Source organism: Podarcis vaucheri (genome assembly GCF_965113315.1).
Source record: "Podarcis vaucheri genome assembly, chromosome: 1".
NCBI lineage: Eukaryota > Metazoa > Chordata > Lepidosauria > Squamata > Lacertidae > Podarcis > Podarcis vaucheri.
The window spans coordinates 21,303,259-21,321,618 of NC_138759.1; the positions used below are offsets into that span (position 1 = coordinate 21,303,259).

At 43.7% G+C, this 18,360-nt stretch overlaps 1 protein-coding gene across 4 annotated transcripts in view; it reads right to left on the reverse strand.

Annotated features, from left to right (window-relative positions):
• Positions 1-16,883, reverse strand: part of TUNAR (transmembrane neural differentiation associated intracellular calcium regulator) — a 57,468-nt gene extending 40,585 nt beyond the window's left edge. Inside the window, exons 1-2 of one of the 4 annotated variants that reach the window (XM_082228952.1) lie at positions 16,396-16,876; positions 6,341-6,612 (exon numbers count right to left, since the gene is read on the reverse strand). In XM_082228952.1, coding sequence (XP_082085078.1) covers positions 6,341-6,376 — 36 coding nt within the window. In that variant the 5' untranslated portion in view covers positions 6,377-6,612; positions 16,396-16,876. Of the gene's footprint in view, positions 1-6,340; positions 6,631-16,395 lie in introns of all 4 variants that reach the window. The other 3 variants (XM_082228951.1, XM_082228953.1, XM_082228954.1) reach the window with 3 other exon arrangements.
• Between the last annotated feature and the right edge of the window lie 1,477 nt (positions 16,884-18,360).

Below are 18,360 nucleotides of genomic sequence, written 5' to 3' on the forward strand. Positions count from 1 at the left end.
CCCATTAGCTAAAGTGGTGCTTCAGGTTAAGAACAGTTTCAGGTTAAGAACGGACCTCCAGAACGAATTAAGTACTTAACCCGAGGTACCACTGTACTATTAAAATAGGAGTCATGTGTGGCAGACCTGTTCTCCCAGGGAGTCTGGATCTTAATTTACTGTTCTCCCAAACTTCAGGATTGACACGCAAGGAGAGATGTAGCACTTGGGGACAGTCACAATCTCATAGCAAAGGGCAGTTTTTTATCCCTTTTGATGAAAACATCACATACCACCCCAAAATTGTTCTTCACTATGAACCTCACCCCTAAAAAACAACAACTATCAACATTGCAGTACTGCTTACACTTGGATCCCTCATACTGGTTCAGGGCTTTGGAGAGCGTAAATGACCCTTCTAACTTTGAACTTTTCCGTAGTTCTTACTATATGAAAAACATACATATTATTAAAATACAAGCTTCTGTTGAAATATATTTACTTGTGCCTCTGGACCTGTAATTAATTGTAAACTTTTGCAGTTGGAAAAGATTGCTAAATAATGCATTTACAGAGCTTAAAAAACTGAGATATCTGTTATTGACCTAGTTTGCTTGCTGTAATTACACAGTAAGGAAAGATTTACGTGAGCAAAAATAATGTTATTAAAGTGACTCTATTTAGAAGAGAGAAAAAGGAATTACGCCCCAAGCTTAATGACTGCTGCCATGACAATGAAGGAACCCAACTTGACAAAACCTTTACTCACATGAATTGTTTTTAGTCACATGGTAGCTTCACCTCACTTTTCAATGGATTGAGTGCCGTAAGTCAGAATTTGCCTCAACATTCAGTTCTAACCACAGGAAATGCTTAAAACTATCCTATCCAGGGTTTGTGCCACACAATGTTGGAATCGGTCCTTTAGTGTGGTGGTTCCTATCCTTTACAACTTCCTCAGATACCTTTTCTATTGGGCTTTTGGCACCTGTCGAAGACACGCCTTTTCAGCAAGTCCTTCATGGGATTCATAAATGAAACAAACAAACAAACAAATAAGAATTGTAATAATGATTTTCTCAAATGTGGTTCGTTTATGATCTTTTCCTCCTATGTCCTTTGAAGGTCAGATGGATGGCTATTGTTGAAAGAGCTTTTTCTGTGGTGGCCCCTAAACATTTGAACTCACACGCTCGACATGTTCGCCTGACACCATCTTTATTCTTTCTAAAGGGCCAGGCAAAGTCTGCCCTGTTCTCTTGCGCTTTTCATGGAATTATTGGTACCTCTCTCTTCTCAAATCCTCTTCAGAGGGAATGGTATTTCGTGGTATTTAAGATCCTTCACTGAGGGCACTCGGATGTCACAGAAAACATAGGTAAAGGTAAAGGGACCCCTGACCATTAGGTCCAGTCGTGACCAACTCTGGGGTTGCGGTGCTCGTCTCGCTTTATTGGCCGAGGGAATCGGCGTACACCTTCCGGGTCATGTGGCCAGCATGACTAAGTCACTTCTGGTGAACCAGAGCAGCACACGGAAATGCCGTTTACCTTCCCGCCAGAGCGGTACCTATTTATCTACTTGCACTTGGCGTGCTTTCGAATTGCTAGGTTGGCAGGAGCTGGGACTGAGCAAAGGGAGCTCACCCCGTCGCGGGGATTCGAACCACCAACCTTCTGATCGGCAAGTCCTAGGCTCTGGTGGTTTAACCCACAGCACCACCTGTGTCCTACAGAAAACTTAGTGAATGGTTTACTGTGTATGCACCATCATATAAATGGGGAAGGAATTCAATACACTTTTTAATGTGAACCTGCCTGATTCACATTTCCGGGGGGTGGGGGGACTGAACCACAAAGCAGCTATCCTTTGAAATTTGCACTGCTCTGATGGTTCTCCAACAGAAAATTGTGTACAAAATGGGGGGAAGCGTATGTATCTATTAGTGAAGTTAACATACAAAAAAATGCATTGTGCAATTAGGCAAAAGTATTTGCAAAAATATGTATAGTAAGCAGGATTGCATAGAAGAATGTGTATAATTAGGGGGTTGCCTGTACTACAAGCAGCTATATTTCCCCCCATCTCGGTTTAGGACTAAGGGCCAAGCACATTCACGATTTGATCACTCCAGGAACTGGTAGTGACTTGTGCATGCGAATGGACCATCTCAGATGGAACTTCGGAATCACCTCTCCCAACCATGCTTTTTCAATGTTGCACCAACACCAGAGGTGTCTGTACAACCCTAGATTCCTTGAGAACCACAGCATGCCCTCTTCTTGGAACACTGTGTACATTTCTGGCCCTCTCACCAAATAGGGGAGAGTAGAGCTGGAGAAAGTTCAGAAAGGGGCAACCAATATGACCAAAGGGTTGGAGCAAATGCCCTATGAGGAAAGGTGAAAACATTTGGAGCTTCTTAGTTTCAAAGAAAAGTGAGTAAGGGGGAGCATGATAGTAGTGTATAAAGTTGGGCATGGTATAGAAAAAGTAGATAAGTAGTTTTCTCCTGCCTACACTAGGACTTGGGGTCATCCAATGAAACTGAATATTGGATATCTCTCTTCACACAGTGAATAATAATAATAATAATAATAATAATAATAATAATAATAATAATTAGTTAAACTATGAAATTCACTCCTGCCTGCTATAGTACAGTGGTACCTCGGGTTACATACGCTTCAGGTTACAGACTCCACTAACCCAGAAATAGTGCTTCAGGTTAAGAACTTTGCTACAGGATGATAACAGAAATCGTGCTCTGGCGGCGCGGCGGCAGCAGGAAGCCCCATAAGCCCCATTAGCTAAAGTGGTGCTTCAGGTTAAGAACAGTTTCAGGTTAATAACGGACCTCCGGAACGAATTAAGTACTTAACCCGAGGTACCACTGTAATGGCCACTGACTTTAAAAGGGGTTCAACAAATTCGTAACAGATAAGACTATCAGTAGCTACTAGCCAGGATGACAATGTTCACTCTGCACTGTTGGGGTCAATATGTCTCTGAATATCAGTTGCTGTGAATCAGTGTGGGGACAGTGCTGTTGACCTCATGTTCTGCTTGCACAGGCATCCAGTTGGTGACTGTGAGAACAGGATGCTGGAAAAGAAGATCCAGCAGAGATCTTCAGATATACTGCCTCCCTGGACTTTTGCTGCAGAACCTTCTGTGCTTAACCCTCAACTGCTTACATCCCATACCTTCAAAGCACACGACTTCCCCCAAGGAATCTTGGGAACTTTTATTAAGGGTGCTGGGAATTGCAGCTCCGTGAGGAGTAAACTACAGTTTCCAGGATTCTTTGATGGAAGCCATGTACTTTAACTGCATGATGTGTTACAGAGCACCCATCACTTCAGCTTTTGCTTGTGTTCTAGGAAGCTCCCTTGTAGCAGGTCACCTTATTAGTGCATCTAAGACAGTGTCATTAGACTTCCGGCAGTGGCTCTCCAACGTCTATGGGAGAGGCAGAGATCTTTCTCATTATCCACTACCCATTTCTGTAAACTGGAGGTGATGGGAACTGAATTGGGGACCTTCTGCATCCACAACAAGTATAAATGGTACCTCCCCCAAGTCTAGTTGCTGTACTTTCCCATATAACCTTCTTTTAATTCATTTGTACTTCTCCTAGGGCCCTCGTATTTACGGGACCGGCTCTCCTGGTGTGCCCCGCAGAGGACCTTAAGGTCCATGAATAATCATAGTTTAGAGGTCCCGGGCCCTAAGGAAGTCAGATTATCCTTCACCAGGGCCAGGGCTTTCTCAGTGATGGCTCCGACCTGGTGGAATGCTCTGTCCCATGAGACCAGGGCCCTGCAGGATTTAACCTCCTTCTGCAGGGCCTGTAAGACAGAGCTATTCCTCTTGGCTTTCAATTTGAATTTAGCCTGATCTTTTATTCCCCTTCCTTCCCTCCCCCTCCCCTTTTTATGAAGATTACCCGCTCTGGGATCCCACAGCTAATTCCCCCCTGGCCTCCTTGCTGGCCCAAATAGGACTAATTTAGCCAGCTAGCCCTGGTGATCATCTAATGTTTATTGGATGGATTTCCCCCTAAACTGATTTTAGAACTTAGAATTTATTGTTATTCACGCTTTTATACTGTATTTTATGCTGTTTTTTGTTGTATCACAATTGTTTTAAATTTGTTGTTAGCTGCCCTGAGCCCGGTTTTCTGAACCGGGAAGGACGGGGTATAAATAAAAATTTATTTATTTATTATTTATTTACACCATTCTGCTCTGTCCCTTATTTCTCCTGCTCTGATAACTTCCGACCCTCTGCCCCAGTCTGTAATTGTTGTGTATTGAGTCAAAGGATTTTATATCTGTATTATTATTGTCTGTATTTGCATTAGGGTAAAGTAACTGCCTTTTGGTTTCAAAGGGTACAGCTACTATTGGTTCATTTAAGCTGCTGTATTTGGATCCTCTGTCTTATTGGTTTCCTCCAAAAGGCAGGACTGTGATTGCCTGATATTGTTCCCTCCAAAATGTATCATTTCTAGCTAGTTCCCTGTGACTATAAATGTAGCTTTCCCCTCCTCAGTCTTCAGTCTTGTTTGCCTTAATAAAGAAGTGTTACTAGAGAACTGTCTCCAGCATATTATGTCAAGAGAGCTGAAATCACAAACCCCACGTCACAACAGTAATCACACCATGTCATCATCTGGGTCACTGTTTGACTTGTACATTTGAACACTTCCATATTCTGCAAGGCACAACCAGTCAGGGATGTAGCGTGGGGGGGGGAGAGACAGGGGATGTAGCCCTGGCACACAACTTTTAGTGAACCAGGCGCACTCATTCAGGGATCCCTGTTCCACTCTGCCTGCTGCTGGTTGCCAAGGTTGTCTTGCCACCATGTCCCCGGCCCCTTTGCTGAATGGCTGCCCTGTGTGGGCGGGCAGGCAAGCGGCGCACAGCAGCCCCACAAACCCTCCATCGTGTCAGCGCTGAGTGCTGGGCTGGCACAGCCAGTTTTGTTCACCTTCCTCACCCTGCCCCCAGTCCTGCCCAGCATGTGTGCATGCATGCGCACATGCCCCGGGTGCCAGCAAAGGACGCAACACCACTGCAACCATTCTCTTACAAAACACCTCTATGTTGTCTTTATTACTCATGCACAGACTGTCCAAACAAAGGAGTTTCGCTTCATGTCTTTCTCCCCCATGCTCACACTGTGATTCCTCAGGACAATACATACATAATGCCTTATCAATATTTCAGGTATTCCAACTTTTGCCTGACTTGTCCAGCCAATCAAAAATATATTGATGTCCAGAAATTATAGGAACAAAATGCTACTACAACAGGCATCCATCGGTGTGAATGATATATTTTTACCTCAAGGGAACCTTCAGCTCAATCAAAAAGAAACCTACTTGGTTTCAGTGAGCCTGAGTTTGTCGTAAGTTTGCTTAAGATTCCAGTCCTAAAGAGGAAAATCCCACTGTTTCTACAATCTGGTGACCTGCTGCCTCCTATACACACCCCATCAGTCCTCAGAGCTGTCATTTGAATGGGCTACTGTGCATAGTTGCTAATGTTAAATTGATTTTGTAGCTTAGGGATGTTTTGTTGTTTTAGTGTGTTGTCACTTGCTGTACACTCGCTACCTCCAAGCATATGATCATGTAGGGAGAAATATTGCATTTACTAAAAGTTCACAAACACACTTTGCAGTGATTTCCTCCACAGGAGTGATAGCACAAAGTACTGCCACAGTCGTGGAAATTGCTGCAACGGGGGACCAGTGTACCGATGGCTCACGCAATACTTTTTCCATGCAATTACAGTTGCACATGTAGCCTGCAGTAATTGTGCTGAGAAAATGGCTGTGGAAATTGTTTCATTGTCATAAAGTTGAATGGTGACCACCTGCAAACTTTCTTTACCTGCCTAGTATCTGTAGAATCCAAGTCTAACACAGCAGAAAAGCCAGAGAAGTCTTCTTCTTTATTACCAGTTTGTCTTATGCAGGGATCAGAGATAGTAGAAGGCCACTTTTCAACAGCCAAATTACCTTGGTCATACATTGTAACAAGGCTATTATAGACTACCATCCCATGCATAGGTACTCATGTATACGTCCCGCTGAATCAATGGAACTCAGTCACACACAAATGACAGCAGGACCAAATCCATAATCTTATATTGCTCCTCAAAATACAATACAAATCACAACCTGGCCAATGTTTTCATTTTTTAAAAAAACAACAACCATAAAATATTTAAGCCACAAGCATTGAGGACCTAGATGCCTGATTACAATAATAAGAAAACGACGAGCACAGTTCTACATGCTTTCAAACTGAAACTAGCATTTGCTACGAGAAGAGAAATGGCCTTACCATGCAATGCATCAGGAGGAGAAAATCACCGAGCATGCTGCAGAGATTAAGCTCAGCATGGCATCCAGATTCCCTTTGGAATGCGTGAAGATTGTCCAACCCATCCTTCCCAGCCAAGCGGACAAGTTTTCTCTAGGCTTGAATTCTTCACCAGGAGTCAGAGCTTTCAAGTGCATTGTACTTTCTTCATTGAGAGGTATGTTTCCTCCAGTTACGTTTCAGCTCTGCAATGCCATTTCCAATCAGCCTGGAGAGGTTCTTCATTCCGAGATCTGTGCTGTCATCAGAGACTCCAAAGGAAAGGGAGGAGGACAGAGAGAGAGAGAGAGAGAGAGAGAGAGAGAGAGAGAAGTATTTTAGTGAAGCTCTGGAGTAGCTAACCAAAAAGGAGGAGGCTGCATCTCCTTTACTCCACTGCAACAAAATTTTGCCCATCCCCCCTACAAAGAGGCAATTATTTTCTAATGAACAAACTTTCCCAATTCCCACATAGTGCATATTTTGTAATTGCAGCTCAGTTTTGCACTGCCGACAAATGACTCCCTCTGCTTTAAAAGAAGATTAAAACAAGAAACTCCCCGTTTCTCCTTTCCTAACCTGTGTTAGGTCAAGCGTTAGAAATTCTGCCTTCTCTTTAGAAAGTGGTTGGGATAAGAGAGGCGACAAATTCGCCGGAAAGGGGAAATCCTCCAGCCAAGAGAAAAGGCCGCAGGCTGATTTGCCCGAGTCACTCTGGGGCTGCTTACTCTGAATTCAAAAGAGAGATGAACCAAAGGACTGTGATCCTTAAGAGAGGGAGTGATGGAGAAGTGGGAGGGAATAACCAAGGTGATTGAGATTCTGGAGTCAGATACTTGTTTATTTACTTGACATCTGATGAGAGGGCGTTCCACAGGGTGGGTGCCACTACCAAGAAGGCCCTTTGCCTGGTTCCCTGTAACCTCACTTCTCACAGAGAGAGAACCGCCAGAAGGCCCTTGGAGCTGGACCTCGGTGTCCAGGCTGAACGATGGGGGGTGGAGATGCATACATCTCAGGCATACGTCTTCTTATCATTGCTTGTTCCTTTCACTTGAAGATACTGGAAATTTAACATGGGGCCCTGGCCTACTAACTCACTGCCACAGATCACAGCACTGATGCCTCTGCCTGCTGTTGCTGCACACCAACTCAGAAGAGTATTCAATAATAGAGTTTTGCCCAGATCTCCTTCAAACCTACTGGAAAGCTCAGACACAATTGAAGCCTTTGTAGTTATGCTAAAAGCAGTGCTGCCTGATCGGCGCTGACAAGTGACAGGTTCCTCTCACTGGCAGTTTCTCCATTTGTGGAATGCCCTCCCTATTATTTTATTTGTTTGTTTGTTAAATTCATGGAAAAAGGCTATCAGTCTCTTGATACTATGTCTCTTTATATCAGTTGCTGCGAATCACAAGTAGGGAAAGTACATTCACATGCTGCTTGCAAGGTTTATGTTCACGTATCTAATAATATGCATTCATTAAGTTGCAAATGAAGTAAATGTGAATGTGAGGCTCCTGCTCAGGTAAAACAGTTAAATAATTTGGAAGGAAGTTCAAAGAATTCTGACTAAAATTCAGCCAAATTACATGGTTTGGCTCATGTGCCACCACTGCATTGCAGCCAATGGAAGTTTACTTTCCAAATTCGGAGAGCCGCATTCAAAGCCCAACCACTGTAAGTATTTCAAGAGGAGTTTGCAGTATTTCTCTTAGACATTAGCCGGGTTCCATGGAACTGCCTTAAATCATACCATTGGTTTAGTACTGTTAATTTTGATGGACAGTGACTCTCCAGAAGCTCAGGCAGAGAGACTCTTCAGCGCCCAGTACCTAGGGATGGATGCCATCAGACCATTTCTGGAGCTAGTCACTGTCACATGCATTCATTCATAAGTGGCTTCGCTGCTATTTCCACATTCAAATGCAAACAAATAACAATAATACAGGGGGAAAACTGCTGGAAAAATCACATTTAAACATGTACTTTCTCACAAAATAACAATTTCTAAACATAGTTTATTTCTAATATTTTCATATTTCATATTCTAATATTTTTTCTTGAGAGTCCCATGGACTGCAAGAAGATCAAACCTATCCATCCTTAAGGAAATCAGCCCTGAGTGCTCACTGGAAGGACAGATCCTGAAGCTGAGGCTCCAATACTTTGGCCACCTCATGAGAAGAGAAGACTCCCTGATGTTGGGAAAGAGAAGACCCTGATGTTGGGAAAGATGGAGGGCACAAGGAGAAGGGGACGACAGGGGATGAGATGGTTGGACAGTGTTCTCGAAGCTACCAGCATGAGTTTGACCAAACTGCGGGAGGCAGTGGAAGACAGGAGTGCCTGGTGTGCTCTGGTCCATGGGGTCACGAAGAGTCGGACACGACTAAATGACTAAACAACAACAACAACATTTTCCTCCAACTCTACAATTCTATGATTATCTGAAACAGGGGTGGGTCACAGGATCTGGGTGGTAGGCCAGATTCTTACCTCCACATTCATACCCTGCAGGTCAAGTTTGACACCTGATGTCACAATGACATCACGTGACCCATTTTTGCCTTTGCAGGGTGGGGAGCAAGTGTGCAGTTCTTTCCACACTCCAACAATAAGCTGATTGTCAGCACTGGGGAGACTGTGCACACTCTTCCCAAGTGCTGACAAACAGCTGATTGTTGCTGCCATAGAAGTGTTGTGCAAGGGGCTTTGCAGGCAGTGCTGATCAGTAAAGCCTTTTTAACCCAAGACCTGCTTTTACTTGCCCAACAGCCTGCACCATATATGAATCTCCCAATGCTGGTTTTCCCCAATGTCTTCATTTTCCCAATCTTAAATTTAGTTCTCCGCGTTTCTGTGGCATTTGCAAGAAGAAGAAAATCCTCATGAAGATTCATCAGCTTTTAAGTGCAAAATTCTCCTAATAAACACATTATTGTAAGTACTTTTAACTAATAATGAACTAACACATTTCTGCAAGAAATTTCCCATGATAAAGTGCATTTTTGTATATTGGTTTCACTAACATATGTATTCTTCTGCACATACACGCCCAATATATACATTTGGTACATATTGTTTGACTGGAGAACCGCATTGCAAAATTCAGAGAAGTATGAATTCCAAAGGATAGCGACGTTTCACTTTGTGTGTTGTTTCAAGAAGTGTTAATTGGGAATTTCCCCATTAAACAAAAACTAATTTCGCCTCCATCTCTACTCCCCCACCAGTCACCTCAAAGTAAGGTTAAGTGCAACAAAACTCTACACCACACCCATGAGAACATCACCAAAATTTCACATACACACACATGCATACACACAAATGATAATATTCAAATGCAATTTATTTTTTCCATTAATTGACTGAAAAAGCTGTAGTCAGAGTGCTGAGAGCTGTTAGGAGACCCCAGTTTCCTGCTCAGAGCTACAATTCTCATAGTGGTTGTCAATTCCTCTTCCTCACAGAGAACTCTAGGAACTGTAACTTTCTGAAGGGACTGGTGGTCTGCATAGCTGCATAGCTGATTATTTGGTCTTATGAAGTGCCATGCATGGGTCAACTCACCTCAAAAACGCAGAGTCAGAAAAGATCTAGAACCAAAGTGACCAAGGGGATGGAGTGACTCTCCTGCGAAGAAAAATTGCAGTGTTTGGGACTTAAGAGGAGACGTGATAGAAGTTTATAAAATTATGCGTGGCATGAAAGAAAGTGGATGGAGAAAAACTTTTCTCCCTCCCTCACAACACCAGAATTCACAGACACCCAATGAACCTGGAAACTGGAAGAGTCGGGACAGATAAGTGATTTCTTTGCACACAGGAAGCAATGGTGGCCACCAATTTAGATGGCTTCCAAGGAGGATGAGATTAATTCATGGAGGAGAGGGCTATTGATGGCTCCTTGTCATGATGGCTATTCTCTGCCTCCACGTTGGAGGCAACAATGTTTCTAGGTACCAGTTGCTAGAAACCACAGGGAAGGAGATCACTCTTGTGCTCAAATCCTGCTTGTAGGTTTCTCCCAGACATCTGATTGGCCCTAGTGAGAACAGGAAGCTGGACTTGACGGCTTGATCCAGCAGGTTCTTCTTATGGTCTTACGTCTTTACAAGCATCAATGATCAGCTGATAACTACATGAAGACATAGCTTTTCTTGGAAAGCCCTTCTCAGGAGAAACGACAGCCTCCAGTCAGCAGCCCTCAAGAAGAACAAAGAAGAATTTGCCTCCATTCCTGGAATTTCCGCACCCCACCCCCCTTGGAGAACCATCAGAACGGCCGCACCATTTCACAACTCTGTGAATGGGTCAGCAAAATGTGTGTGAGGGGTTGAGTTCATGCTCAGCATTAGTCCCTGACAGGCCTGGGCAGAGGTGGGGCAGCAGAGTACACTTGCTCCGGGCCTCAGAGGGGTGCTGCTGGACTTACACAATCATGACAAGAATGCCCCCTGCCTCCTAGCCCTGGTCTCAGATAAGCTCTGCATGGGCCGGGCCTGGGCCTAGGCCTGGAAAGTGTGAGAAGAACACACACGACTATGTTTTACAGTCATAGAGTCAGAGAATTGTAGAGTTGGGACTGTGTGCATCATTTAGTTCAACGCTCTGCAATGCAGAAATATGCAGCTGTCATATATGGAGGCTGGCAGTGCTATTTTTCTAGAAGAAGAAGTGCCAGAACTCACCATGAATGCCTCCCTTGTTGTTTTATAATGACAATGGCGCCCACCTGAGAGGTGCCAGAACTGAGTTCTGGTGAGTTCCGGCTGGACAAAAGCTCTGGGAGCAAGGGGTGTAGGTTGGAAGTGATAGACAAGCTACCTCTCATGAAACTTGACTACCATTGTTCAACTTCTCATTCAAATTCTCATGCCAGAAGGTGACACGGCACACAGTTTAGAAGCCACTGTCCTAACTAAATTGCACTTCAGTTTAGAAGCCACATTTTTGGAACACTCTAGTATAACTCAGTCTCAGCTTTGAAGCAAAATGGAGTCAGGAAGTTGACGAGATTAGACTCCACCAGTCAATATCAGTGTACACCTGAAAACGTGAAAGGAAAAGAAGAAGACCCTCAGGATTTAGAGATAGTGGCTGAAACTGCCGTAAAGTCTTCAAGCCTCCAGTGCTCAACTATGTATAGCATAACACTAAAACTAGAAAAAAGCAGTTTGGTGCAAAATATTTTACTGCAAGTGAGTCAACATGGAAAAGAAATGAAAAATAAAAAAAGCAGAACACTTATCATCTGAGTTAAGCAGCTGTGTTTAAATTACACTTACTGTCCAATACCTAATTATTTCATGAAGCTGCGGATCAAGCCGGGCAAGGAAGTATCACATACTTCTGCACATACCAACCACGGCCAGAGTTTGCTGACCTAAGTTACACTCCTAATAGTCAATTTCTGCAGTGTTTCAGTGCACTATTCATACTGCTTCCCTTGGCCGAACCTACTTCTGCTCCAGCAATGCTCCCTCAGGGGTGATCTGGAACAGCGAATGGCCATTAAAGGCTGCATGTGGATAGCAGAGGCATAATTTGATTGCAGAAATTCTGCATCCTATTTGCGCGCAGAGAAATTGTGCTGGGGATAGGGGCTTTCCGCCAAACTTCTCCAGAGAGAGGAGGAATTCTCCAACAGCTTGTCAGGGATGGGGTTCATCATCAGTATAGTAGCAGTTACAAAGCTTCTTCATTTTCCCCCAAGTTGGTGGGTTTCCTAAGGTTGGTGCAGAAGCAGCGACTGCGCTGGCAGCCTGGCCATCATTTAAAATCCTCCACTGTGTCTTGGATCTCTCCCTGTTCTAAGGCAACTGTCACCAAAAGGGGGAAAAGAAGTGAATTCTGGGGGGGGGGGTGAGGGGGAATCTGCAAAGCAGCCTCCTTTTTTCCAGGCGAGGGGTTGGGGAGAGAAAAGAAGAAATCTCAGACTTTTTCCTCAGAAAAACACCTTCTGGGAAATTTAAGATAAGCTCTCATGGATTAGGTGCCAGACCTGGGAATGGCTTCCCAGAATTTTGTGAGCTGATGAGGGTGAAATTAGATTATGGTGCAAAGAAAGAAAGAAAGAAAGAAAGAAAGAAAGAAAGAAAGAAAGAAAGAAAGAAAGAAAGTGCATGAGGATCTCCTTTAAAAAAAAAAAGTTCAAAGCAGCTGCTAGGAACCTGCATAAGAATAGGTCCAAGATGCTGGGGAAAGAACAGTCAACACTTCTCCCTGTGCTGGTTTCCTGATCTAAATCACATCTTTCATGAGGGAGAGAACAGAAGGACCAGTATGGTATCTCTCTGTTTGTTGTAACAGGGATACTGACAGCTTTTAAGGGCATTCTTTAGTTTGGAGAAATGATACAAGTGACTCCCCTTATTCTCTAGCAGGATATCCCCACATATCCCCATTTCTCTCACTTATAAAGCTGTTTTTAACTTCTTTTATTCTTGTTATTTTTAAAAAGAGTGGGTGATCTTCATCATATATTTCCAGTCTCATCTAGTAGTACCCATATAACATTTCTTCACAGGATCAGAAGTGCTTGAGTAAAGTCTGCCTTGAGTCCCTCAACATGCCTACATGAGCAATAAGGATAAAAACAGGGCCTTAGTCCCCTGTCCCTTCAAAAGAAAGGTGGCAAAACAAAGGGGTCCCCCCCCTTTGATTTTACAACTACCTTGGGAGGGAATAAAGTTAGCCATTCCTTTCACAAGCATTCCAAGAGGTTCGTTGGTGTGAGCATGCTTTTTGATGCAGCCTAATCGGATAGTGGCTCCCCTCTCTCCATCATGCACCTACTTACGAGATCCCAAGGGAAGCAGATGCATTGCACCATCAGCAACATGGGGCTGCATCAGCAGTGGGAGCCCCACGCAACCCAATGCGATCCATCAGCAAAGTGAACGTTGCAGAGGACACTGGGGCAGAGCCCTCAGACCATGTGCTGGTGCAAGTGGCTTCTGAGCTAAGAGGTGAGCCTTAGCCTTCCCTGCTATGTTGCAAAGGTTCCTGCGGTGCATATTCCATCTCTCATGCTCCAGGCAAACACCACCACCCACCACCACCCCTGAAGCAACGCAGAAACTAAGAGGGTGCCTAAGCAGCCTTTGCAACATTGCTGAAGTTGCCTCTCTGATTTTCTGCAGCGGTCTCTCACAGGCAACAAAACGTCTCACCCCATCAGTCAAATGCAAAAACGTAATAAATGTTGTAATCCTCGGCCACTGTCTCTCTTCCCTTTCTCGTGCACCCTTGTTTTGCGTATGGGGCTCCCATGTGCTCTCACCTCTCCTAATAGCACCACATATTGAGAGTTGTACATAGGGGGGCTGTGTGTAGGAAAGGGTCTGAATCAGGCCCATAGCATTGGACCAAATTATATTATTCTCATTCCCATTGCTTCTTTTCTAAGTAGATTTTGTTCTTAATCTTATGAAGGAGACGTGTCAGTCTGCAGAAGTAATAAGGATGAATTTGCAGAATTTCCATTCCGAACATCATATAAGAATCAGATTATCTCTGAATATGATGCGGTGATGTACTTGCACATCCTCTGTTTGTTGTCGAAGCTCATTGGGGAAATGATCATCTTCCTGTACAACCATGTAATAAGACAGGACATGCAATGTGCGAATTCACTGAATCTCAAGAGTGATCATCTGCCTGAAATCCTTTTCACCCTAAGCAGATTTGTACTTCAAAAAAGAGAAAAAACTGTCCAGTAAGTTACCCAAATTAACAGTTGTAACTGCTGCATAAATACACACACATTATTATTATTCTTTAACTTAGTGCAAATGCCCAAAAGGGAGAGAGAGAGAGAGAGAGAGAGAGAGAGAGAGAGAGAGAATTGCATCAGGTTACTGGAGGAGAAAACAGCTATCCTCTCAATTAGTCTTATTAAAGTTTAGTTAAGCTCCCCATTATTGGCTTAAAATCATGAACAGGAAAATAACTTCTCTTCAAGTTTCTATGCACTGAAAATTGTAGAAATTTGGGGATATCTTCTTTCATTGGATTAGCTTCTAGGAAAGTATACACGTGTGTGTACATTTCAAATAATGCAGTCAAAAAAATCAAAACATGTTGCAAGGCTGAGACTTTAATATTAATGCTCTGGCTGTCAGTTTTGTGCTCTGCTCCGTTTCACTGTGCTGAATAGTATTATTCAGGCTTCCAAAGTTTATTGAAATGATTCGGTTGAGTACTAGATGTAAAGGGATGGGAAATGGAATTTAGGAAATCGCTTTTCAAAAATACTTTTAAGGAATCTGTGCTCATGAAGAGCGTGAAAGGACTTAATCTTTCTGAAGCACTGTTCTGTGCAACTGTTTTCATCTTCGACAAACTTTCTTGACTGAATCTTTTTCTTTTCTTTTTGAAATGTCTCAATTTGATGCAAGACATTTGGAAATTAGCAGAATAGTGATACTAAGGTTGCAGTCCCAAGCACACTCCGCATGATGCTGAGCACAATGGGACTTAGCATGCCTAGGATTCCGGCACACTTTTTTGAAAGTAAGTAGCAGCAATACTGCTAGGATTTATTTCTAGGTAAATGTGACTAGAATCAAACATGTGAGGTCACAGTCAGGAAACTTCCATGGGACTAAACATGCTCTACCGACTGGTTTGTGGAATAGTTTACTCAGAATCACAGCTAATGTCTATTAGGAAATAAACCATGCCAAAGCAATCACATTCCTACAGTACATCCAGATTGCTGCTTTCATAATTGAGAAATATGATATGACATGAGGCGACTCTTGTTTGCTTGCCTAAATCCCTATATTCCACAGTTCATCAGCTACTAAGTTCATATTAAATTCTTCCTATTTTAACATTTCACTTCCTTTCCTCTGCTGATCATGAGGTGGCTTTTTAACGTGAGCCCTCCGTGAGATGGGGTGCTAAATGGCTTATGCGGTGCAGAAACGATAACAGCTTTGCCTGCTGTTAATTAAGCATACAGCTATTCATATATTTTAGTTATAATTTTTCTCTGTCAGCATGCTTGTGTGCAGATTGCATAACTAAAATGCAAACCAGTATTTGAATTAATTACTTTCCACAATCAACTATACTTTCTCCCTTGTGGTATCGCTATAAAATTAATAATTTTGCTCAACACTGCCTCTGGGTTATTTTCCTAAAAGGCTACCCTAAAGATTCATCTTACACCTTTAAGATTCATATTGAAAACCATGAAAGTGCAACTAAAAAACTGAGGTGTTTTAATTCGAGTGGCATTGGTGTGTGTGTGTGTGTGTGTGTGTGTGTGTGTATACACATATATATATGCGCACAAGAGTAATTTTCAATTTTTCTTAGCAAAAGAACCAATGATCACCTGTCATTGCAAATAGCATTCTCTATTAAGGCATTATTAGCACATCCCTCACTCATGCAGTAGTTCTGTAACTGATCCAAGTTGAATAGCCCAGATTAACCATAAACCCATTAAGAATCTTCATGTTGATCCAGAGACTACACTCAGCTTATCAGCATTTAAAATGCCACCGAATAGAAACTAGCTAATGCGGGGGGTGGGGGGGGGGAGAATCTTGGTGAAACAAGAACTTGATGGTTGCAAAAAGCAAAGATTGAGAAAACGAACTGGAAGGATGTGCTTGAGCAATCACACAGCCTGTTCCCATGCATGTTTATTTGGAAGTAAGTCCCACTGACTTCACTGGGGCTTACCCCCACATCACTGTGCAATAAGGACCCAGTCAACATTTGCCAGGATACTTGTAAATACAGACCTCCTCTTAAGATAAGGTCCACCTTTGTAACATGTTTGCTGGGCAGCTGTGCCCAAGTTCTCAGAATGGAAACAGCTAAAATGTATTAATGAAAAACGTACAACTCGGGGATGAATAATCTGTCTTGCAAGTATTGCCAAGATAGCACCGTGCAGCTAAAAACTAGCGTCACGCAATTTCCTCCGAAACAACAACTGCCCCCCACTCAAACCCCCATTCAGTTTGTTTGTTTTTTTAAAAGAAGAAGAAGAAGAAGGGTCTTAAGACTCACATATTCCACTTGGAAGAGATGTTAAAAGTTTAAGCCATCGTCTTTTGCAGTGCTGCTCATCCTGTCCACAGAATCAGCCCTTCACATTTATCTTACGTGGAAAGGAAATAATGACATTCTCTCCAGCTCTTATCCTCCTTGGTAAGTGACAGCTCTTTACGGACGCCGGCAGCCTTGCTGAAGTATTATTGTAATCCATCCGAGCTTCCCAAGATTGCTCAGGAGATTGAGTCTGAAATATACATCATCTTTAGTTTCGCAAGCTGCTCAGTGCTTTCCCCCTGCCGTGTGCCTTCCCCTCCTGGATGCCTGGATATCTCAAACTGGATGTAGCACAGGCTTGGCTATTTATACAGCGTTCTGCACTGCCTGCTTGGAACACAGAAGGAGGAGAGCAAATGAAACTGAACTCTTCAGAGATGAAAAATGCTCTCACATGCCCGGGCATTTCCCATATCAAATGGTATTCATTTTTTTCGAAGTGGAAGGCAGCCCCTGGGTTCAAATAAACCCAGGCAAGCACATAGATATAGATATATATACACACACACAAATGTTTTGGTTGGTTGGAGAAGCAATACGGAATGATACAGAGAAACAAGCAGCAGCTTAGTGAGCATCAGGAAGGGATGGGCATCTTGTGATTGCTTTGAATTTAATGCTCCTCAAGGGGAGTTTGTTTGTTGGCTGTTGTTGTTTAAAAAAGAGACCTCTACAAATACAGCGAAACCTGTCTCATGGAGTGTAAATCTGTTGGCTCAGCCAAGTTCTTCTGGCAAAGTTATACAGCATGTGTATATTTACTTTTGCTGATTTGCTCGGCATTACAGCCACGGTTCAACAACAACGGGATTAACTCACCAGATGTATCTTTTCTCCCTCCTCGAGAAAGATGAAGAAGAACAGGATCTGGCAATAAGGCCAATGACCAAAGGCAGGAGGACCTTTATTCTGTGATAATAAGGGTCAGACAAAAGGCCAAGATGCCCTGACATGATTCCTGGTAACATTTTGATAGCCAATTCTTCTATCCAGCAGAGATTACATTTTGCACTGTGCCTGAGGGCAGTGGGCTAGCTTATTTGTTAAGCAGCAGGGGAACACAGCCCTGTCTTCCAAAAGAAGGAAAATGCTCAGGGACCTCAGGAAGAACAACTGAGGGGCTCTCACTGCTGTCTTCTCACTTTCCCCAACATAGGAGCCAACTCCTAGGGGTCAAAGTCCCTTTGCCTCCCTCCCCCAATAAAATATTTGAAGGCCCCACCCCAAAGTTGATGGACATTGCCATTCAAATGGTGTTGCATGCACTGCATCATGTGATCGATTATGCAGGGTGGGACTTGCCTGCCCCCAATATTTTATTCAAGTTGGCGCCCCTGTCCCCCAAGATCTGCCACCTGAGGCAGGCCACCTCACTCTGCCTAATGGTAGGACTGGCCCTCTGACCTCCTGCTACATCAAGAAAGCAACTGGAATCCAATCCCAGCATTTTTAATTTGCCAGTGCAGAGCCACATGCCAGTGTGGTTCATTTGATCTCCACTGTGCAGGAAGACAAGAGGACCAGTGTGGTCTGAGGGCTGGACAGGCCGGATTCATACCATACATGCACATCCGCTTTCTAGTGGGGATGCGGTTGGCGCTGTGGGTTAAACCACAGAGCCTAGGACTTGCCGATCAGAAGGTCAGTGGTTCGAATCCCTGTGACGGGGTGAGCTCCCGTTGTTCAGTCCCAGCTCCTGCCAACCTAGCAGTTCGAAAGCACAAAGTGCAAGTTACCTTCCGGCGGGAAGGTAAACGGCGTTTCCGTGTGCAGCTCTGATTCGCCAGAAGCGGCTTAGTCATGCTGGCCACATGACCCGGAAGCTGTCTGCAGACAAACGCCGGCTCCCTCGGCCAATAAAGCGTGATGAGCGCCGCAACCCCTGAGTCGATCATGACTGGACCTAATGGTCAGGGGTCCCTT